The 23,660-nt window shown below is 38.6% G+C and overlaps 3 protein-coding genes across 3 annotated transcripts; all 3 read left to right on the top strand.

The window, feature by feature from the left end:
* Positions 1–122: 122 nt before the first annotated feature.
* On the top strand, positions 123–4,573 carry LOC115008728 (blue-sensitive opsin-like). Its single transcript, XM_029432499.1, has 6 exons — positions 123–197; positions 2,550–2,934; positions 3,022–3,190; positions 3,284–3,449; positions 4,065–4,304; positions 4,394–4,573. The coding sequence occupies exons 2-6, from the start codon at positions 2,556–2,558 to the stop codon at positions 4,496–4,498; spliced, it is 1,059 nt and encodes a 352-aa protein (XP_029288359.1). The 5' UTR covers positions 123–197; positions 2,550–2,555; the 3' UTR covers positions 4,499–4,573.
* A 1,448-nt stretch (positions 4,574–6,021) lies between these two features.
* LOC115008729 (blue-sensitive opsin-like) lies at positions 6,022–9,410 on the top strand. The gene is made up of 5 exons (XM_029432500.1): positions 6,022–6,400; positions 6,512–6,680; positions 6,774–6,939; positions 8,489–8,728; positions 9,306–9,410. The coding sequence occupies exons 1-5, from the start codon at positions 6,022–6,024 to the stop codon at positions 9,408–9,410; spliced, it is 1,059 nt and encodes a 352-aa protein (XP_029288360.1).
* A 10,890-nt stretch (positions 9,411–20,300) lies between these two features.
* LOC115008189 (red-sensitive opsin) lies at positions 20,301–22,518 on the top strand. The gene is made up of 6 exons (XM_029431593.1): positions 20,301–20,403; positions 21,165–21,461; positions 21,580–21,748; positions 21,832–21,997; positions 22,080–22,319; positions 22,420–22,518. Exons 1-6 carry the CDS (start codon positions 20,301–20,303, stop codon positions 22,516–22,518), a joined length of 1,074 nt encoding a protein of 357 aa, XP_029287453.1.
* The last annotated feature ends 1,142 nt before the right edge of the window (positions 22,519–23,660 follow it).

Below are 23,660 nucleotides of genomic sequence, written 5' to 3'. Positions count from 1 at the left end.
AAACAAAAAAATAAACTGACAGCTCAGATCAAATCAGGATATGCTTTCCAATAAAAGTATGTTTTTAGAAGTGACTTAAAAGAAGACACTGACTCAGACATTGGATATAAGATGAGATAAGCCTTTCTTGATCCCCAGAAGAGAAATTGAGGTGTTGGAGCATCACAAGACAGAAATAAGTACAGCTCAAATGAAAGGTAAATACATCTAAGAGAAATATATGATGTGCTTAAGTAATGATCCTGTTGTCTGTATTAATATAGCAACAATTTAACAAATCAATTGTCCAGTAGGTTGGCACAAACCTTTGGGACATGTAGTTCTTTCAATTAAAATCTAAAATCTCTTCTGTCCTCTGTTCCTCGGGAAATCCCTTTCCCTCCTGACCAGGAAACAGATTTATTCTTTTGTCATTCAAACGGATTGGAGAATCATTAGGCACGCCATATACATAGTGATTCCAAGAAAGACAACCTAAAATGAAACTGTCTACCGAGAAAACAAAAACATTGTGGAGGTATCTGAACTTCCGTGAAGACTTCTATAAAAGAAAGTCTATTTACTTTTTAACTAAATGAGAAGTCTTTACAGGAAAAACCTTCAAATCATTTGAACACTTTCAATCCAATGAATGTCATGGTCATTGTCATTATGATTGATCTGATGTGATGTCACGCTTCTCATTTTCAACCATTTCCACTTAATTCATATTGTTTGGGCCACAAAATGAAGAAATATCCATTTACTTATTTATTTATTTATATTATTCTTTTTACTATTCCCTTTCAATGTCACACAATCAGTCATCGTTCATACACACATGCATGTTTGCCACAGCAGCCTGTTATACAGGTCAGTTAAGCTCAGACAAACACCTTGACCTTTCCTACAGCCCTGAGCTGCCGGTAATGGTTTATACATGATAAGAGTCTCAGGAAACAGATGGAGAACTGAACACTGAAAGCCTAAAGAGATCATGATGTAAAGCCTCACAAGTGACATTGATCAAGGATTATGGAAGCAGGGGGTGTATTGGCTTTCTCACAAGCAAATAGCATCACAGCAGATTAGTGTGTCCGTACTTTTCGTAACTAATTTGTAACGAATTAAAGCACATAAGATGACCACTATATTAAAATCAGAATCAAAAAGATGTTCTGATGAAAGAACAAACTCCCATTGTAATGCTCTTGTAAGCCTACGTTGTTTTCCTATTCTAAATGGCAATTATCATAATTGATTGTGTCATCAAGCTGTTTGAGATGGCAACATGTGCAACTCTCGGCTGGTTATGTTAGAAATCCAATAAATATTTTTAAATAATAATTATCATTTCTTAATGATCTGAGGGATCACAAGATAGTTTTCCAACCTTTTATTCTGAAAGTCTGTTCACTATATGTTTTCAATGTTATCACTGCTGTCAGAATTAGATTTAGATTTTAGATTGCACTTACCATAGGGGAGCTGGTTTGGCCTGATGGGTTTATTTTTGCATGTCAAGGGAATGACATCACCTCTCTCAACAATATAAGGGCTATATAAGAAATAACTACAACAATATTAATAATGGTTAAAACCATTAAGAATAATACCATTAATAATACATAATACTTAATACAACACACACACTTTAATATATTAATTAATGTATATTTTTACTTTATAACTAACTCTGTTACAGCAGAACATTTTTAGTACATCTCCTCTGCACCTTCCTGTGCCAGTCCTTTATTACAACCGTCTTTCAAAATAAAGGGGGCAAATTGCGAAAATTCCTTTTATACCTTTTGCATTACCTGTCTGATTTAGATATTTGACGCACATTGGCCTTTAGGTAGAGCTGCAGAAACCAATATGTGCTGTTCATTATACAAGATGCAGTTCAGAACGTAACATATGTTGGAGGCTATAGATCCGTTCACAGCCTTTGGGACAAGATGTGCAGACTCATGGTCACTTATAGTAGACTCCACTTTCATAATGGTGAGAAGACATTAACATAATATTCTTCAACTTTGACCACAAATACAAGAATGTGGTACTTTGTCAGCTTTGTGCTAAGATCAACGTTTGACTCAGGGTAAGCCTTTGATGATCCTGATACGCTAATGAAGGTACAGATCATCCATTTTATACTGACGGAAAGCCGATAACTCGAGGACAGATTGGATGTGATTAGCAGATTAGCAGTTTCCAATTGCACCAGCTGGTCCCTGTGAGGTCACTTAACACAACAAAATTATTTTGTTTTTTTTTAGTTTAGTTTAGGTTGCATACATTTGTATGTATCTTTGTGTGTGAGTCTCAATGTACTGTGCATCATTGCTTTTCACCTGCAATCGTGGCGAGATAAGAACAGGATACGATATCCTGAAATCTTGTTTTGACATCTTGTCCAATTTCCTTTGTTACATTGCTTTCTGTGTTTTGCGCCCTAAAAATGTTCTCCAAGTCCACTTTAATGGACTGCCATAGCCATAGTGCAGGAGACGGTGAACTGACCATCACATGAAAAGCTATTTTTGATTTTTATTATTTACATTCAGGGCAAAATGAAGCACGGCCGTGTTACAGAAATTCCGGAGGATTTCTGGATCCCCATCCCTCTGGATACGGACAACATCACATCTCTCAGCCCCTTCCTGGTCCCCCAGGACCATCTAGCAAGCTCCTGCACCTACCATGTAATGGCCCTGTTCATGTTTTTTATATTTACTGTGGGCTCCTTCATCAATGTGCTTACAATCGCATGCACCATCCAACACAAGAAGCTCTGGTCCCACCTCAACTACATCCTGGTGAACTTGGCCGTGTCAAACTTTCTTGTGTCCTGTGTGGGCCCCTTCACTGCATGCTGCTCCTTTGCATTCAAATATTTTATCATGGGACCACTAGCATGCAGGATTGAAGGTTTTATTGCAACGCTTGGTGGTAAGACAAACTCTGAGACACAGATTTGTAAGGTAATGACTCTTGAGTTTGAATGAGCTTTATTAATACTACTTTATGTCATTCCAGGTATGGTAAGCTTGTGGTCTCTTGCTGTGATAGCGTTTGAAAGATGGCTGGTCATCTGCAAGCCACTTGGTAACTTTATTTTCAAGCCCGACCATGCTATAGCTTGCTGCGCATTCACCTGGGTGTTTGCCCTGTGTGCTGCAGTTCCTCCACTGTGCGGATGGAGCAGGTACGCACCAGAAACCAACCTACATGCTGAAACTCATTTAAAAACTGGGAAGCTAGGACGTACACTCAATGCTCACCATTAATATCTCTCCAGGTATATCCCGGAAGGCCTGCAGTGCTCCTGTGGTCCAGACTGGTACACCACAAACAACAAATACAACAATGAATCCTACGTGATGTTTCTCTTCGGCTTCTGCTTCGCTGTTCCCTTCTCCACCATTGTCTTCTGCTACGGTCAGCTGCTCATTATGCTGAAAATGGTGAGGAAAAGTAAATAAATTATTGTGTTATGCTGCTCAAAAAGCTATACAATTGTTTAACAAAATTGGTAACAATTAAACAATACATCATCCAAACAATGATCTTTTGTAAATCAATTATTAATCCCGTGTTACCTTTAATTCTTATAGAAAAATAGTTTTTTATCAAAAGCCTCCACGGTGAACAAAGAATCCAAAAACGGAGAAAAGTCTTAATTATTTTTAAATAAATAGGGGATGCAACAGCCAACCTATGTAAAACAAATCTGTTTCAAACTCTCACACAAACTCATGCAGTATAATCCAAGTCTCATTTATCCAGTCGTATGTTCACTACTTCCAAAACACATGCATTTTCGCCAAAGCTTTCGCTTAGTATTGCTGTTGTAAACCTCGGCCCCTTTTACGTTTCTCCGTTTTTGAATTCTTCGTTCACAGCGGAGGCATGCAAGAAAAACAAAGCTTTCTTCAAGAGTTCAAGATTAATACGGGGTGAGTAATAGATAGGTATTCCTTTAATTGCATGTCCTGTGTGATTAAACTAATAGTGCGTGGACCACTAAACATGAAGAACAAACAAGTCATGAGACTAAACTCACTTCTCTTCCTCAACAGGCAGCGAAGGCCCAAGCAGAATCTGCCTCCACACAGAAGGCAGAGCGGGAGGTGACCAGGATGGTGGTCGTCATGGTGCTGGGCTTCCTGGTGTGCTGGTTGCCCTACGCCAGCTATGCTCTTTGGGTTGTGAATAACCGCGGGCAAACATTTGACCTGAGATTTGCTTCTGTACCGTCCGTCTTTTCCAAGTCCTCTGCAGTGTACAACTGCGTCATTTATATTGTCCTCAACAAACAGGTTGGATGTACCTGTCACATTGAAAACACATGACAGCTACGGTTCTTACGGTGCGTCTTTACATTTGTGTTTCCTTTAATGCCCTTCAGTTCCGTTCATGCATGATGAAGATGCTGGGGATGGGTGGAGGTGAGGATGATGAGTCGTCGACGACGTCGTCAGTGACCGAAGTCTCCAAAGTTGGGCCTGCTTAGACTGAACATCGCGACTGTTGACTTGTCTGCCACACATGACTGTGAATTGTAAATAACAGTAAATGTACGTGCGTTTTGTCATATGAAAAAATACATGCAATGTTGCAATTCAAATAATAAAGAAATCAAACATATTCTGCAAAGTGAAAAATAAAAATAAATACAAACATGTAGTACATGCTGTCTATGTTGGTGATACCGGAAAACAACACAGTCTCTGGTTTTGGTCTGTTTTCATTTTCCTTATATGGGTTTTGTGTTGTAAGGCACATATTCACTGCAACATGTCAGGATGTAAAAGAAGCTGTGTTGTGAAAGTTACTCATTATTTACTGAGATATTCAAAAAAGCAGTAAAGTATTTTTTTTGTTACCGTTGATGACGTCAAACTCCACCAAAATCCTTGTATTGTTGTTGTTTTTTTCAATACTGCTGCACAGGCAAATGATCATTTGTGCTTTATATGATTATGTTGCTTTTAATGTACCTATGTGAATCAACAAAAACATTTTTATTTGCTCATTTCAAATACATCCTCCGATCTCTGTAACGTCACATACCTCCCCTGGTGCTGTGATGTACAACAATGTCCTTCACTGCATTGGATTGTTGGGTTGATGGAGCTGCTGTACAATGAGGATCTTCTGAGATTACACTGTGTTCCCTATTACACATTCTTTAAATCATGGAAGGAAGCTAAATGCCACACAGGTAACACAAAGCTTGAGTTAAACCAATAGAGTGAATAACAAAAGGCTTTAGAGCATGAGATTATCAGAAGTAAGGTAATTTGAAACATGATTAGGTTGGTTTTGATGTTAAGACCAAGCGTGCGCCTACACAAGTGCACTGTGTACACATGTATATGCCTGTGTGTGTCTTCATTGATTGAGATCCCTTTAGAAGATAATGTTTCTACAAAGGACTAAATCTTTAAATTCTTATTCTGAGCCCAATACGGCCATGTTCTTAACAGCAGCATGTGTGTACCTTTCAGCATTCATATTAAAAATTTTGATCATAGTCTTACTTAACAAAAACAACTACCTCTTACTACTGTATCTCTTAGGAAGCATTTACACAAGCACCAACACAGGTTTTCCAACCATTAGCACACGCATGTGTGGTTTGTGTATTTTCCAATGACAAAAACATTTAATATGACACGTTTTCCTTCAAAGTGTTTCAAGTGTTGTCCTCAACCCTCAAAACATCCGGCTCTTTGAAAACCGTTAAATGGCTTACATTGATGAATTCCCACCACAGTGAGTAAGTCAATTATAGCTTCAACTAACTTTTTAATGGGGATGAGTGACATCCTTTATAAAGGTACCTCCTCCTCAAAAGATTAAATAGAAGCGTAAGAGACACACACAACACAGCATTTGTGTCTGCCTTTTAAAACCTTCACTTGTCATCTGATATATGTGATCTACGCAAAGCAACAACATAAGCTAGGAGAATACTTGAGGTATAACAATTGTGTTTTATATATATACATATATATATATAAATAAGGCAAAATGAGGGCTAATCGTGACATGGAGCTGCCAGAGGACTTCTGGATACCCATATCCCTGGACACCAAGAACATCACGTCACTCAGTCCTTTCCTGGTTCCTCAGGACCATCTGGGGAGCTCGGGCCTCTTCTACACCATGGCAGCATTCATGTTCGTCCTATTCGTGGTTGGCACTGGCATTAACATCCTCACCATTGGATGCACTATCCAATACAAAAAACTCCGGTCCCACCTCAACTACATCCTGGTGAACTTGGCCATTGCAAACCTTCTTGTGTCCTGTGTGGGCTCCTCAACTGCATGCTACTCCTTTGGAGTCAAATATTTTATATTGGGACCACTAGGATGCAAAGTTGAAGGTTTTCTGGCAACGCTTGGTGGTAAGATTTGAGCTGTAGTTTTGAAACAATAAAGTAATTCCATTTGATCAAGCCTGTCTATTACTGGACTTATCTATAATGTTTTTTAATTGTCTGTCCCTGTCATTCCAGGTATGGTAAGCTTGTGGTCTCTTGCTGTGATAGCGTTTGAAAGATGGCTGGTCATCTGCAAGCCACTTGGTAACTTTATTTTCAAGCCCGACCATGCTATAGCTTGCTGCGCATTCACCTGGGTGTTTGCCCTGTGTGCTGCAGTTCCTCCACTGTGCGGATGGAGCAGGTACGCACCAGAAACCAACCTACATGCTGAAACTCATTTAAAAACTGGGAAGCTAGGACGTACACTCAATGCTCACCATTAATATCTCTCCAGGTATATCCCGGAAGGCCTGCAGTGCTCCTGTGGTCCAGACTGGTACACCACAAACAACAAATACAACAATGAATCCTACGTGATGTTTCTCTTCTGCTTCTGCTTCGCTGTTCCCTTCTCCACCATTGTCTTCTGCTACGGTCAGCTGCTCATTATGCTGAAAATGGTGAGGAAAACAAATCACACAAAAAACACCTCAAATCAAACCTCACATAAAGCTCAAATGTAGTTACTTTGGTTTACTGAAAAAAGGTTTGGAAAAGACTTAAGTGTTCACGTGAGCAACATTTATACTTGAATACAACTGTTTTATCCGATAGTAATACATTATTATATTGAATCCTTAGACATCAACTCATCTAATGCTTTTGATACTGTGAATCGTGCAATATTGAAGCGAATATGTATCAGTATAGGATGTCAGAACTAAGTGTCTGTTGGTTTGAAAATGATCTATCAGGCAGATCTAAGTGCATACAGGCAGAATGTTTCACTTCTAGCCCCCTAAGTGTATCCAAGGGCGTGCCCCAGGGATGGTTCTGGGACCACTATTATTAATTATATACTGTATATATCAAAGTGCTTACAATGCAATTTCCACTTTTATGCCGATAATACTGTGATGTACTGGTCTGTGTCTACACCAAACTAGGCTCTTTGTCAGCTACACATTTATTTAAACAGTGCATTGTACCCTGTGTGACTTGAAACTTGTTATGAATGCTGACAAAACAAAACTCATGATGTTTTCAAATGCAAAATCAAAGCCACTGAACCTTCTGTCTATCACCACTCTTCAGGGCTCAGAAATTTAGTCTGTAACTAAATACAAGTATCTAGGAATTGTAATTTATGATTCTTTCGCATGCTTCACATCCAGCAACTGGTGAAAAAAAGTTGACATTTGTTTTTTATTTTTGCTGCCACCTATGTGTCTGTGCTGGATACTGTCTACCCTGGAGCACTGAGATTTATTACAAATTTAAAAGCCTGTACAAGGTTCTTTGTATGGTCATGTTGGATGGTCTGCCTTGTCCACACGTAGACTTAAATATTGACATTTTCTTATTTATAAGGCTATCCTTTGTCTGCTTCCATCTTATCTACGGATCTACATCCTTCAAAAAAGTTTGGGGAGTTATTGGCTTCGCTATCAAGACTTATTCCTACTATCTATTCCTAAAGCCAGGATTGAATTGGTAAAATGTGTGTTTAAGCATTCTGCTGCCTTTGCTTGGAATCAGTTGCAAAGTTACCCAAACCTGGGGTCTTTCTGGAAATGAAATGGAAATTTAAAATGACTTTGAGGCAGGTACATCTGGCTGTAGATGTTTTGATTGTTTGCTCCCCAAAGTTGATGAATGTTTTTGATATTTTATGATTCTGTATATTGATATGTGCTTTGTTTTTGTGTCTGTAAGATTGTTAATTGTGACACTGCCTGTCATGGCCAGGACACTCACACTTGTCACTCGGGACAAGAGATTTTTTAATGTCAATGTGATTCTGTCCTGCTTTAATCTTAAGACTAATTTAAAGTGGCAATACGTGTTAATGTGCAATCATTGTGATGTTGTACCATCAACAAAGACGTGGCTCTGGTATGGTTACAAAAATACCTGTGAATTCTTGTATACATGCACTCACTGCAATCACTTGTTATACTACCGGCTTGGTAAAAGTCTTTGACTCAACTGACTTCTCTTCCTCAACAGGCAGCAAAGGCCCAGGCTGAGTCTGCCTCCACCCAGAAAGCAGAGCGGGAGGTGACGAGGATGGTGGTCCTGATGGTGATGGGCTTCCTGGTGTGCTGGTTGCCTTACACCTCCTTTGCTCTTTGGATTGTGAACAACCGCGGGCAAACATTCGACCTGAGAATGGCGACTATACCTTCATGCTTCTCAAAGGCCTCTACAGTCTACAACCCTGTTATCTATATCATCTTCAATAAACAGGTTTGTTAAAGGTTGCGATGAACAACAAATTAAACAATCAATGCACATTTTTCGTTGTTGCAATGAAGTATGTGGAACAACTGTTAAAATAGTCTCTGTGCATCACCTATGTACTATCAGTCTGAGGTGCATGGATGCAACATTTTGTTACAAAATCATACGTTTCCTCCTCTTAGGTTTTAGCATTCAATAACTTGGAACATTAGTTGCAAGCAGAAGGTTTGAGTCAATGCTGTATTTGATAGTTTTATGTATACCTCACTACAGCAGCATTTTTACATGCATTTATATGTTATATGTTGAATCATTCATTCATCCACTTCGTTATGCTACTATGTATAGAAATATTCTGATAGCACACGCTTTTGAGACAATCCCACTGAAAAGTGGTGCAGTTTACAGTATCTGCCACAGTGCTCGTACATTTAAACATTTGACCTATAGTGCTTTTATGGTCCAATTAGCTTTTTTCTCTCGGTTCTCTTCATACATGATGATAAAAAATAGATACCAGACTACTGTTCTACAGACAAAATGTAAATTTTGTCTTCGCTGATCTGTTTTCTTTGTCTTTTAGTTTCGTACTTGCATGCTGTCAATGCTGGGGATGGGTGGTGGAGGTGATGAGGAATCCTCAACATCACAATCAGTGACTGAAGTCTCCAAAGTTGGACCTGCTTAGAATGAACATCAAGACTCCCCACTAATGATTTGTGAATTGTAAATAACAATGAATGTACGTGTGTTACGAATAAATATATATGCGATGTTGCTATACAAGTGAGAAATCATAAATAATCTGCAAAGTGAAAAATATAAAGATCTATCTAGTGTCTGTATGTTGATGACCTTCACCGGTTTGGACTGTATTTGGATTCCTTATATGGTTATTGTGTTGTAAGGCATATATTCACTGCAACATACAAGATATAATAAAGAAAATGTTGATTAAGTTATTTTGTTGTTACTGTTAATGATTTCAAACTCCTACATTTTTCACATTAAATCAACAGATTCTTTGAAATATTGCTATAAGAGATAACCTACTGTTGTGTTGCAAAAGTGTTTCTTTAGATGTTCCTTTGTCACATTATTTGGTTTCTGGTTTAGCTGTCAATTTCTTTCTACAAACATTGTTTTTGTATTACATTTCTGACACTTTCAAGTTTACTAATCTTCTCTAAAAGACAAGGAAGCTGTTTCTTTGAAGATGTTGGTAACATAAAGCCTGAGGCAAACCAGTACAACCTGGATCACTGAGGACCAAAGGTATGCAAATGACCGCCTGCACATCAAATCAAATCAAATCAAATGTATTTTTTATAGAACCAAAATATCACAAATTATACAGTTGTCTCAGTGTGCTTTACAGACTGTACAGGATACGACACCCTCTGTCCTTAGACCTTAGGTTTATAAGGTACTATGAGATCTTTAAGATATGCTGGAGCCTGACCATTAATTGATTTGTAAGTCAGGAGAAGGATTTTGAATTCTATTCTGTATTTTACCGGGAGCCAGTGCAGTGCAGCTAATACAGGAGTAATATGATCCCGTTTCCTTGTTCTTGTCAATACACGTGCCGCTGCATTTTGGATCAACTGAAGAGTCTTAAGCGACTTTTTGGGACAACCTGATAACAATGAGTTGCAGTAATCCAGCCTTGAAGTAACAAATGCATGGACTAGTTTTTCTGCATCATTTTGAGACAGGATGTGTCTTATTTTTGCAATGTTACGTAGATGAAAGAAGGCAGTCCTTGAGATTTGTTTTATGTGGGAGTTAAAAGACAGATCCTGATCAAAGATGACGTCAAGATTCCTTATGGTGGTGCTGGAGGCCAAGTTAATGCCATCCAGAGCTTCTATGTCATTAGAAAATGCGTTTTGGAGGCGTTTAGGGCCAAGTATAATCACTGCTGATCAGATTATGTATTCTACAAACACAGGGCTTTAACATTTGGAGGTAATGAGATGATCCTGCCAGCTCTGGTACTGAGATAATAATCTCTATATTAGCTCAAAGGTGGTGTATGTTATTATGGGAGCGTGTCATGTGTGTGCACACACTCAAGTAGGCTGCAAGAGTATGGTCCGTGTGCGCGATATGTAAACCAAAGATTAAAGCCCATCCTTGACTCAATTAAATTGAACCTGATTTATATTCAAAGTTTCTGTAGATGCACTTTAACGCCTCATCAGACAGACAAACCTCTATAAGTAGACAGTATTCAGCATTCAGATTCAACGTATTAGTAGTCTTTGTACAATAATACCAATTTAACATCTTTTTTTTAAAAAGGGCTTGAATTATTATTTGACACAGAACCAGACAAAGATTAGGGGAATTCGCCCACCGGAGCGCCCAGAATACTTCTGGATTCCCATCTCTCTGGACACCAACAACATCACACCTCTCAGCCCGTACCTGGTTCCCCAGGATCACTTAGAGCCCAGGGTTCTTTTATTACATGTCAGCATTCATGTTCTTCCTATTTGTGACCAGAACAGGCATTAACTCAAGATTGTGCAACTTAGAAACCTTAGGCATCTCTTCCATTGTGGTTTCACGTGCCTTTTAAGATCAAACTGTTTAAATGAAAGTGTAATGTATTAGTTTTTTCAATGAAAATGGGACAGCAAACTATGTGATTAAAGACTCTACAGACAATCAAAGAGCCAAATACCAAACAAGCACAAGTGGACTGCGGGATACCCAAAAGTATTATTAAGAAAAACAAGTGACTATCACAATGTCATGTCTCGTCGAATGTGTTGAGTTGTTCATGTTGTCTTGTCACTTCGTGTTTTATTTTGTACCTACCTCTTGTTTCTCAACCCAGATCCTTTTACTTCCTGTCCTTGTGTGGTTTCCAGCGTCTGCCCCGCCCCTGATTGTTTCCACCTGTTCCCACTCACCTCTTGTATAAATTGTTCTGTCTTCCCTTGCCTTGTGCCAGTTTGTCTGGTCATATCCTTGTCAGAGTGTATGCAAGTACTAGTGATTCATGAAGTGTGCTTATCTGATCATTTTGTATTTCCTCCTAGTGAGTGTTTTCAGTTGTTATTTTTGGATTTATGGAAGTGAAGTTTTGTTTATTCTACACTTACCCTTGTGTCTGGAGTCGTGCAATTGAGTCTCCCTTCCCTGTGTCAGAGTCGTAACACACAATATATGTTTTAATATGTTTTAGCCTCTATTACAGATATGCAATATTATAAGTTGCAGCTCAGTGAGGGAGCTGCAATCAGAAGAAGTAGTTCAATATTTGATGTCTTGTATGGTAAGCCCACTGTCTCTTGCTGTGGTACCATTTCAGAGGTGGCTTGAGGTCTGAAAGCCACTTGGGAACTTTGCCTTAAAGGTTCAAGGTCCAAAGTAAGAGGGGGCAGTATTTCACCTCTAAACTGGGTCCATACAATAATGTTTATAGTTGTAGTAGTTCGACATATTTTATTGTATTCTAATTTATTCTTTATATTGTGTTTTGTATTTACTCCTGTGTGATGCCTGTCAGTCAGTCAGCAGGGCAAGAATATCAAAATTCAACCAAACTGCTCAAACTGTGAGAGCCGATCAGAATTCACTGCTAATGTTGACCGGGGTCTGTAGTCTGTGTAAAGTTACGTTAGTTTGTTTATTGGACTAAATCCAAAGTGTCAGAAACTAGAAAACGACCCCCATAATGATCTCATCTTCTCGGTGGCGGCGTAGCCAGGAGAGCAGCCCGCCGGGGGAGGAGAGAGGTCGGTCGAGCCGACACACGGCCTCCGTCAGAGACTTGAGCTCAGCCAGATTGTTTTACTGTTTTAAGTTTCGATACTGGCATATCTTACACATTAAACCTTTAAAGCCTGACCATGCTTGCTCTTAAAAGTATGGAAGCCCATTTCCACCAATGTAAAGAAAATAAAAAATCCTGTAAGTCATTATAATGACTCCATATACCGAGATAATAAGCAATTATTTATAGAACGTTTGTCACTATAATGAGTAACAGGATCTTTTTGTAATTCACATTGCTAAATTAAAATGATTTATTTTACTTGCAGAAATGGGCGTCCTCATAAAAGAGCTCTTGTAAGGATAATGAGAAAGATTATATGTGTTTTATGTACTTCTCTATCAACAGGCAGTGAAGGCCCAGGCAAAGGCTGCCTCCCCCCAGAAGGCGGAGAGGGAGGTGACCAGGATGGTGGTCATCATGGTGCTGGGCCTCCCGCTGTGGTGGATGCCCTTCGCCTCTTTTGCTCTTTGGAACTTAACAACTGTGGGAGTTTGTCCGACCTGAGACAGGTGACCATCCCCTCCTGTCTGTCTAAAGCCTCCACAGTCCTCAGTAATCTACATCCTCTTCTATAAACATGTTGGTTCATTGTCATTTATTCACTCTGATGTAAACGCTATTTGCGGATAACTTTGTGTTCACTCAGCTGAACCATGTGATGGTAATTCCAAAATGAATCACCTTCTGGTAAGAAATAAACAAATATAGAAGTTAGAACAAAGTGGTCTTTGTTGTTACTTAATAAAGAGGTAAAAGTGTTCAACAGAATCAATCACTTTCAGCTGAAAGCACAGATAACCTGCACCAACATGTGTTACAAGTATCTGACCCCGAGTACACACAAACACAAGTCATTTATACAGTAGAGGTGGTCAGGCAGGACAGCACGTAATACATTACATTACAGTTCATTTAGCTGACACTTTTGTTCAAAGTGACTTAATACACATTTCTGTCGACCAAATGGGAACAAATGCACAGAGAGATCGGACAGGCAGCTATTTGCAACCGTTAACATCCCTCTGCTAATTGCCGGACACTGGTCACAGTGACACCTACTGTCTGTCAAATGCAAGCAGACACAGGGGCATCAGACATGTGTCTCACAAGCGTGAGAAAACACAGGGTCAGTCACTGAAAGGCCAAACATCAAGTTTAAAGAGACACAATACAACTAAATTAGACTATGTGATACATTTCCTTGACAAACCATACTGTATATTTCTAAGAAGTGGACGTGGTCACCATGGCGTCACCGATTGGTTTGTGGAGTATGGTTTTTGGCAGTGGTTTGGCATGGCCGTCAACCATCTCGGTTTTTTAGATCTAGAAGTGACACGAGAGGGTGGAGCTCAGTACAACCAAATGCTGAACAAGACGTTTTTTAGGCTACCAAAATGTTACAATTAACATAATGAACTGAAAACACAACAAAGTCGTGAAACGAAAACTCAGACAGACACAGAACGGACAACGTAGTGTTGTAGCGACCTGTCAATCACAAGGTAGCCACGCCCTAAAGTATACGCTGCTTTGTCATCTATTTCTACTCTAGATTGGACCATCATTCACAATATGTTATACAATAATTAATCAGGACAGAAGTAAGTCATTTTCTTATTATGTTTTTGTAACCAGGTTCAAGGCACCTCCGCATTGGCTTCACCTTTCAGAGCCGGAGGTTGCCAGTTTGGCTGAACTGAATTGTAAAAAATAACTAATTTTATTTGAATTCTGCACTGCCAAGACCAGTAGTGCCCTCTAATGGTATCTTTCAAAACATACGAAGAGCTTGCTCCATCCTTACAGAGAAAACCTGATACGCAATGAAAAGCTTCAGATTTCTTTATTGATTTGGATGACGTGAACAAAGAAATCACTGTCATAACTGAGTCACCAGATATATTGTAACAGCATGTATTTCCGAAGACATTACCTGCAAAGTTCATCGCGTTATTAAATTACATGCACTAATAGAAAGTAATTCCCTCACCAACAAATGTACCTATGCTATTTTTACCTCATGTATAGGGAAGATGTTGGGGATGAGTGGAGGAGTCATCAACAAGTCACTCTCTAAACCTATAGACCTATAGGTTGTTCACGGCTCATTTTAATGACAGATTGTAAATACCACCGAGCGAACAAATGTTATGACAAATGTAATTATATTATTCTTACAGATAAAGAGTTATATTTAAGGAAAAGGAAAAACAAGGAGAAATAAATAAATGCCATTAATGAAGTGAATATTTGTGTCTCAGGCGACTCATTCCAGATGTACAGGACACAAATATCCTTTTCGTGCTGTGTGCTGTCCTCAAATCTTCATTTTCTTACAAGAAATGAAGATGTCTAATTTGGGTCACAGTAGGTAAAATTAGCCGTTGCAAGTGAATAAAGTGCTCGACAGAAACTAAACATTTCCTTCAGGCTCACTGTAGATATTTTGAAAATTAATGTTTTAAATTTAGATTTAGTTTCAGAGCATCCGCAGTGTTATATGTTATAATTATATTCTTATACTCCACTACATTTAAGACGTATTATTTTACTTTTTACTCCACTACATTTATCCGACAGCTTTACTTACCAGTTGATGAAGTGTCCCTTTATATGTTGTGTCTTAAGCTAAATAAACTCTTTAAAAAGCTTCTCATATCAGATGAAAGATATATCATTACAAAGCTGACAACAGGCTGTTTTTCTGAGCGCATGAAAAGTTGACATTTTAGATAAACGTGGTTCTCACAGGAAAGCAACGCTACAAACACATGATGATCTTTTAGAATATGATACATGGCTGTAGATTAAACTGCCAACAGCATATAAGTAAGAATTAGCACAACCTTAAACATCTACAGCAGTAAAATGTAACATACACATTACTGCATCAATAGCTTCAATCCATAAACATCATATATAATAAACTGACAGGGAACATTTGACTAATTTTACAATTAGTACTTTTCATACTTAAAATACATTTTGCTGATAATACTTTTATTTAAATAGGTTTCTGAATGCAGGACTTCTACTACTAGTAGATTCATTTCACAGTGTGGTATTAGTTATTTTATCGAAGTAATATCTGAATATTTCTTCCACCAGTGCAAAATACATTACATCAGATGTCACAGTGGTGTAAAGAAGTCAACGTTCAGCCTACAGATGGCGCCATACTGCCTGGTTCACAGCCGGCTCCATGTGTAGTGGATGTAACTATACAAGTGTGAGTAAATCACCTGTCATTCTTACCTGTTATTGGACACATTGTTGCAGGTGCATGATTCACTAGTTGACTCACCAAGGGGAGACTTTCCCTTGCAGTGTTCAGAGGATAACTTGGCACACACACACACACACACACACACACACACACACACACACACACACACACACACATCCTTGCACACAATGAAAGCATGAATACTTTTCTATTTGTGTCTAGTCTAATAAATGATAATAATTAGATTGGACACTATACTAATACTACATAAACTAAATGTATTGCTATCATGATACATGGCTCACAGTTTAAAGTAGTTATATGGACTCGTTGCTTTCAAATGCTTTAACACAATAAGCTAAAGAGGGTTAACTGAATAGGATTACCCATTAATCTCTGTGGAGGTAGTCGCATAAGTAATACTGCTTACATTTCACTATTTGTGTGAGCTAATTGTAATTAACCTGCCTCGGCTCTATCCAGCTGTCGCCTGTGTGTTCATCATGAGAAGGGCATAGATATAAGATATACAAATATAAATCATACAATAAATCTGAAGATTTGTGCTGTTATTTGTAGTTCTACACATGAACATTTTCAATGTTTCAACCAAACACACTGTATGTGTTTACATGTTGTCTGTTGTCATGCCGCTGAGAAACAAAATCAATCGGTCAAATCAATACTTGGAAATACCATTGACACCATTGTCCCTGGGCTTTAGGGTCATCTGTGCTGCGGAGGAAAGCAAAGGGAAAACAATAAAGTAATGGTCGTTACAGCATCCCCCAATAACACTAATCTGAGAATAGGATTATTACCTGATGGGAAATGAACAGATGAGCAGCAAAGGTGGACTCGGTTCACTTCACACCAGTGTAATTGTTTCATACACATGCAGACCACTTGCTATGCAGACAGCGAGTGCATAAACCAAACTTTCACACCAGGTCAATGAGATTCCCGTCGATAGTCGGGAGCAAATCCGAGTCCTGCTAGTAGAGAACTTTTACCAACCATGAATAGTTCAGAACTAGCGGAATTCCAGACCTACCCTCGAAACAGCAGCACATGAAATCAAGAGGCGTAAAAACAACTTTAAAACCTCTTGGATGATATGTAAATGCACATCATGACAGCAAAGTACTCTCCCCTAAGACATTAGCTAAAGTATTACTTCATGAACAATAATGACAACTCTGTAAAGTTAAATATGAATAGAGAAACATTTGTAAAAACAACATAAAGGAAAATAGAAGAAAAGTTTACAGATTTCTTTAGTTTCAGGATCCGTCCTCTCCTGGATGTGTAGTCCTTGCCCCACATGGAGTTCTTATCAAATCTGCGAGCCAGCTCCTTAAACAAGAGGTGGACTTTGAGAAAAAAAACAGAATCAACAGATTAAAATAAACCTTTGTTAACGCTTGATCTGAAGTGAACTGTTGTTCCGGAGAGATTAACGTGTTATTGAGTGAGCATGCCAGAAGTAATCACTCTATGTTAATCTGTTTTAAGGGAGAACCTGAGTTGTCCGTATAATCTGCTTTGGTCTCCTTGGACATGAGAAATCTTCACCTGGGTCGACCAGCTTCTGATAAGAGGTTCAACACTAAGAGGGGAGAAACTGCTACGACAGATACTCTACAGTGCCTTGAGTTAGATACAAGTATATATAGTGTCAATTTTATCAATGGTTATGAGTGTTTGGTACAGAGGCTCTTGGTCTGTTTTAAACAACCTGATAAGGTTCATAGAAACGTACCAGAGATAGGGTTAGAACGACTTGAACAAAGTCTTTTTTAATCTGAGCTTGGTTGCTGTGGAATCTGTCTTTTTTGCAGAGGAACGTTCCTGATTGAGTAAAATGACCCGGAAGTATCTAAGTGGACGCCATAATAAAAGCGGGTCGAATTCTCTAAACGCTAAAGAAAGCTTAGTGCTTCCTTTTATCATCTCCTTTAGCAGAGGATACACTGGACCATCCTTTGTGAAAGGAAAGGAGATAATGCCGTCCCACAATTCCTTGAGGCAGCAACATATAAAGTGACGCACCATTCACCCGTCAATAACATCCAACGTCACTGTTTAATTGAACACGATGGATATATTGAAAACATCCGTCTTTGGAGGTGTGATTCTATTTTGGACAGGAATCCTTACAGCATTGAGTTTGTCACTGTATAAATCATACACCTTGAGGCTATTCCACGTGATCTTCTTCAGATGATTAATGTGATAACTAATACGTAATATCTTTTACGTCCATTCACTGAGCACCCACCACCCCCCCCCCCCCGCCCCCCCATCGAGGCCGCCTCACACTATGAAAATCTCTGCCTTAGAGCTCGTCACTGCTTTCAGAATCGACTGACAAGAGTGAAGCCAGCAGATTACACTCGTCACCGACGATCTGGATCTGATTGATTACAACAATTAATGAATTATAACGTGAATGGAAATAGATGAAAGATCCGCAATTAAGTATACGCCTCAGATGCTGGTAAATAAACTGTGTGTGAAGGATAAATGTGTAGCTTCTAAAGTGATATATCCTTACACATTGTGTCGTTAGGCCAGAACCCTAAAGAGCTCTGTTTCTCTTTTATCCTCACCGATGCAACTACTGAGGTTACAGAGTTGAATATTTATGTGTGTACCTGCAGTATTCAATTATACAACTACAAAGATTGCACTTCTTCTGAAGTATATAGTGAGGACTTTAGGAGAGCAGAAAGCAAGGGCACAATAATTAGTATTTCTCCAAAAATAAATATTAAATGTTTAAGACTGAATCCCCTCAAATCCATTTCATGTAACGACCATGTAACGTACGTACCTGGGATAACTTGATGTGACATTATCTCGTTGGAAATTAGAAAGCAACACATTCTGGCAACTTTGGTGTTTAATCAAAAAAGAAATAGACGGGGATATTGAATGAAAAATTGTCGAGACAACATTTGGGTTGTGATCAATCATAAGTTAACATGGAGACAACATATTGACTCTATTCAATTCAGCAGCAATCCTGTCTGTATACATCTAGGGAGATATAAATTATAAAGCCTGTAGATCATTTATTGCTCACTTTTACTTGCTTAAACATCTTACTGTGTGGAAGTGTGGATGTCAACCTATAAAACATTACAAATGACTTCATGGGCTCCACTCCAGCATCTCACAGGCTGAGCCACATAATGTAAAAATATCTGGTAACTCTTTCTATAACGCATTATACATACTCAGAGTGCATAATAATATGTTTATAGCCCAGTATAATCCATATTTTAATCACTTATAATTATTCATAATGCATTATAATGCATTAGAATCTATTTTTATAATGCATTATAATGGGATTATAAATCCTTATAATTGCTCATTAACTTTAAGTAAAGTGAAAAACATAGTGACGTATGTGCAAGAACAACACACACAATGTTGGAAAATGAATTCATTAGTTTAAGGTGTCATAACAGAAATTGAATACTCTAAGTATGTTTATAATGCATTATAGACATGGGTGTTAAGTGTTACCAAATGTCTTTTTGGATTATTGTGTCTTTTTGTAATAATTTCAACACCACACTGCCTTCGTTTCTGATTACTTTATTGTTTATTCTCGTGCCTGTCAATTCTGTTTAGTCCTTTCGAAAGTGTTCTTTTCAAAAGTAATTCCTCAGAAATCCGGCAGCCATACTCTCTTCCCTTTGCCCTTGACATAAGGACTATTGCGTGAGCTGTAGGATCAAAGGAGAGTATAAAAATCCTATGTTCTGATGTGAACTGTCTTTCCGGAGGGATTAAAGGTGTCTTACCTCTCTCACAGGTCAACAACTGTGACTGTCGCTATTATAGTTCTGTGGATCACCCCTTGTCCGACAAAGCTGCTTTAAGACTTGGCTATCCTCTCATGCCCATGCATACTAACCTACTTAGAGCACAACAATACGCAGAAGATAAAATTAAGTCGATATTCACAGTTTTGCTGCCTTTGTCTTAATTTCACAAAATAATTCAATATCATGGAACAGATGCTTGATATTTCACTATAAGTGTCCCAATGTGGAATTATTCCTCTGCATCCACTCGTATAAGAAAATAAACTTTTGCTTTGAAGCTGAAGTTATCATTTGATACACACATTCTTTGATTCTTTATTACTTGTTATTTTTCAGATTCCTATAGCTATATAGTAAATTGACTATATTAGCTACTGCAGGTCTCAATGAGGATAAAATGATGGCTCAAAACTGACATTTATGTCTTAGTCAAAGGTCTTGCAACTAATCCTCATTTTAATGGAGTGGGCGTAAATCCGCTTTCAAACAAGATTATTTAGGCATTTTGTGTCTTAAGGTAATAAGCTAATGGTTTTAATTACAGTTCAAATAAGTTTGCTTATCGCTGCTTTTCCTAACCAAACCACCTAATCCTACCAGAGGTCTCTGAAGCACAAGTATAAAAGCTAAAGTCAGATGTGTAGCACAAGTCACCCACGGAGGTTGCAAGTGACGAGAAAGGCCAGCTGCTGAGGTCCTCCCTCTACAATCATAATGGCAGAAGAGTGGGGAAAACAGGCATTTGCTGCCAGGCGGTACAATGAAGATACAACCAGGGGATCAGCATTCACTTACACAAACAGCAATCACACCAAAGGTACAGTTTGATCTTTTTATTTATTTATTACTACAATGGCTGTGTTAACCAGAGCAGAATCTATATTGTTTACCAATGGAAGCTGATTCAAATGTAATGATTTAGCACTATATTGTGTTGACTAATAGGGGAGTAAGGGAATCTTTAAAGTCATATGGTTGAATTTTATATGCTTAAAATAATTACATTTGGTAAATATTTAAAACACACACTAATTCAGACACTTGTTTGAAGTTTGGAGTGACGTAGTGTATTGTTTAAAGGATAACTACAAAATTAATTCATTAAATTAGATGTTTTTATTGATCATTTCATACTAGCAAGAATTTATTTTGTAGTTTTGCATCATATTTGACAGTTTGCTGATGAAAATGTATAGTGTCAGATAAATACCTAATTTTCTATATTAGAAAATACTCTATTACTTTACATACTTAGATATTTAGAGATTGTTGCTGTCTTTTCACCTGAGACTAAGCTATCTCACATGAACACTTTGCTTCCAAGCCGTTGACAGGATTGTTGTATATCCACATCCGACAGAAGATTGAGAGTTAAAGTTAAAACATTCATGTCTCATTCTTAATACAGACAGACAGATAATGTAGTTTCATTATCATTACATACAAAGTGTTCAACATTAAATATTTAAACATGTGCTGTCTCAAAAAGGTATTGGTTCAAAGGTCTTACAAAATAAGACCATGTGGACCAAATGAGATTCTAAAGACTAAATGTGAAATAGTTTTTTTTTCTTTCAGATCCCTTTGAGGGTCCCAATTACCACATTGCTCCTCGATGGATTTACAACATTGCGACAGTCTGGATGTTTTTTGTGGTCGTCTTATCAGTCTTCACCAACGGTCTCGTGTTGGTGGCCACAGCAAAGTTCAAGAAACTCCGTCACCCTCTGAACTGGATCTTGGTCAATCTTGCAATCGCTGATCTCGGAGAGACAGTTATAGCCAGCACAATCAGTGTATGCAACCAGTTTTTTGGTTACTTCATTCTGGGACACCCAATGTGCGTCTTAGAGGGCTACACTGTCTCCGTTTGTGGTAAGTGGACACAATTCTTTCTCTTTGATTGGAAAGTGTTTGGAAAAAGAGTTTTCTTGGTGCTGCATGTGTTATCAGGTTTAAATACCTTCACTGAGTATCCTTATTCTTTACACAGGCATTGCTGCTCTCTGGTCCCTGACTATCATCTCCTGGGAGAGATGGATTGTTGTGTGCAAACCTTTTGGAAATGTCAAGTTTGATGCCAAATGGGCCACAAGTGGAATAGTGTTCTCCTGGGTCTGGTCAGCAGTGTGGTGTGCTCCCCCCATGTTTGGATGGAGCAGGTAGCCTGATGATTTTTTGTCTTACAAAACATTGTTGTTTTTTTAACGAGTGGAACCGTGAACTAAACATTTTCTTGCATCAGGTACTGGCCTCATGGACTAAAGACTTCCTGTGGACCTGATGTATTCAGTGGAAGTGAAGACCCTGGAGTCCAGTCCTACATGGTTGTTCTTATGATCACATGTTGTATCATTCCTCTGGCTATCATCCTCTTCTGCTACCTTGCAGTCTGGTTGGCTATCCGTGCCGTGAGTTATCTTACAAGCAGCTTTCTATAAAGTAGATCACGGCCTGGCAGAATCTCACACTCTGTTATTTTGTTGATCACAGGTTGCCTTGCAGCAGAAGGAATCAGAGTCGACCCAGAAGGCTGAGAGAGAAGTATCCAGAATGGTCGTTGTCATGATCATAGCATATTGCGTCTGCTGGGGACCTTACACCACTTTTGCCTGCTTTGCCGCGGCTAACCCTGGATATGCCTTCCATCCTCTGGCTGCTGCCATGCCCGCATACTTTGCCAAGAGCGCCACCATCTACAACCCAGTGATCTATGTCTTTATGAACCGGCAGGTGGGCACAACAGTCACATTGCCACATTGATCAACTTTCTAGATCAGACGTGTTTGGTTTATACTTTTAATAACATCCTTTTTTATTCTCTCCCTATCAGTTCCGTGTATGTATCATGCAGCTCTTTGGCAAAGAAGCAGATGATGGCTCTGAAGTATCCACTTCAAAGACAGAAGTCTCCTCCGTGGCTCCTGCATAAAGCTGCTGGAAAAACAAAACTGAGAACCATTGTGATTTGTACAGCAAATATGTATTGTTTAATTTTTTTAGTAAATATAGCTTTCTGGCAAAATACAAAAACAAAAACAAAAAAACATAAAGCAAATGAATCATTATATGAATTGTGTTTTTTTCAGATGAACATAAAAAGAATATCAAGCATACTTAACGTTTTCCTTTTGGTGATTTTTAATAACTGGAGGAGATTAGACACTATTTTCCCTATTACTGGTGTTTATGTTACTGTAAAAGACCTTACACACATTGCAATGTCTCAAAACACTGAAACAGGGTTATGGAGTAGCTCCAGATTGTACATCTTGGTGAAAGTTCGGAAGTAGAAAGTTTCTCTTTATCCTCCCCCTGGGAGAAAGACTGCATGATTTTCCCAACTGAAACCAAAATCTAAGATGAATAAATTAAATTGTTTCTGCTGATGTGCTTATTGATGGAAGTGGTGTATGTAGACCAACATTACTGGTTAGAGACAAACAGAGAATTATCTTCTAACTCTGCATCTTAAAGTATACCTACTAATCTGGAAGATTTCCATTTGAATTAATGTCACAATCTATCTCAGAATGAGGTAACACATTTGGGTGTGTGAGGCGGCATTCCCTGTAAAATCTCTAGAAACAGATGTATGTAATGTAGACTCTGTAGGCAACGGGACAAGACTTTGGCCTTGGAAGCATTCTGGTATAAGTTTGTAGTTTTTGTAGTATTAGTATATAGTATAGTCCAATCATGTTTGAGCAGGCTTTGATTGTATGCAGGTAAACAGTCTGTGTTGAAAGCAGAAGAGACAGGACGTATTGGCCGAAATGCATTGTCGTGTCTCAAGTTGCTATTTGGACCGCAAACATTGAGCACAAGCGGAAGAAGAAGTCTTGGCCTGGATATTTGCTTGCTACACCAGAACCCCCAAAGTACTTGCCCCCAGAGGTTAAATTGTTGTCAGTTCAATTGCCGATGGGTTCCAAGTCTGCTCCCACAGTAACTGGCGTCTGGGGTTTTGACCATCAAGCACTGATACACCAGATTAAACCATTATAGCAGCTTTGGTAAACCTCTGCTTGCCCCTGAAGTGAACTTCGTCTTTCATTTAAAGGGTTACAAAGC

Source organism: Cottoperca gobio, chromosome 5 (genome assembly GCF_900634415.1).
Source record: "Cottoperca gobio chromosome 5, fCotGob3.1, whole genome shotgun sequence".
NCBI lineage: Eukaryota > Metazoa > Chordata > Actinopteri > Perciformes > Bovichtidae > Cottoperca > Cottoperca gobio.
This window is presented reverse-complemented; position numbering and strand designations above follow the sequence as displayed.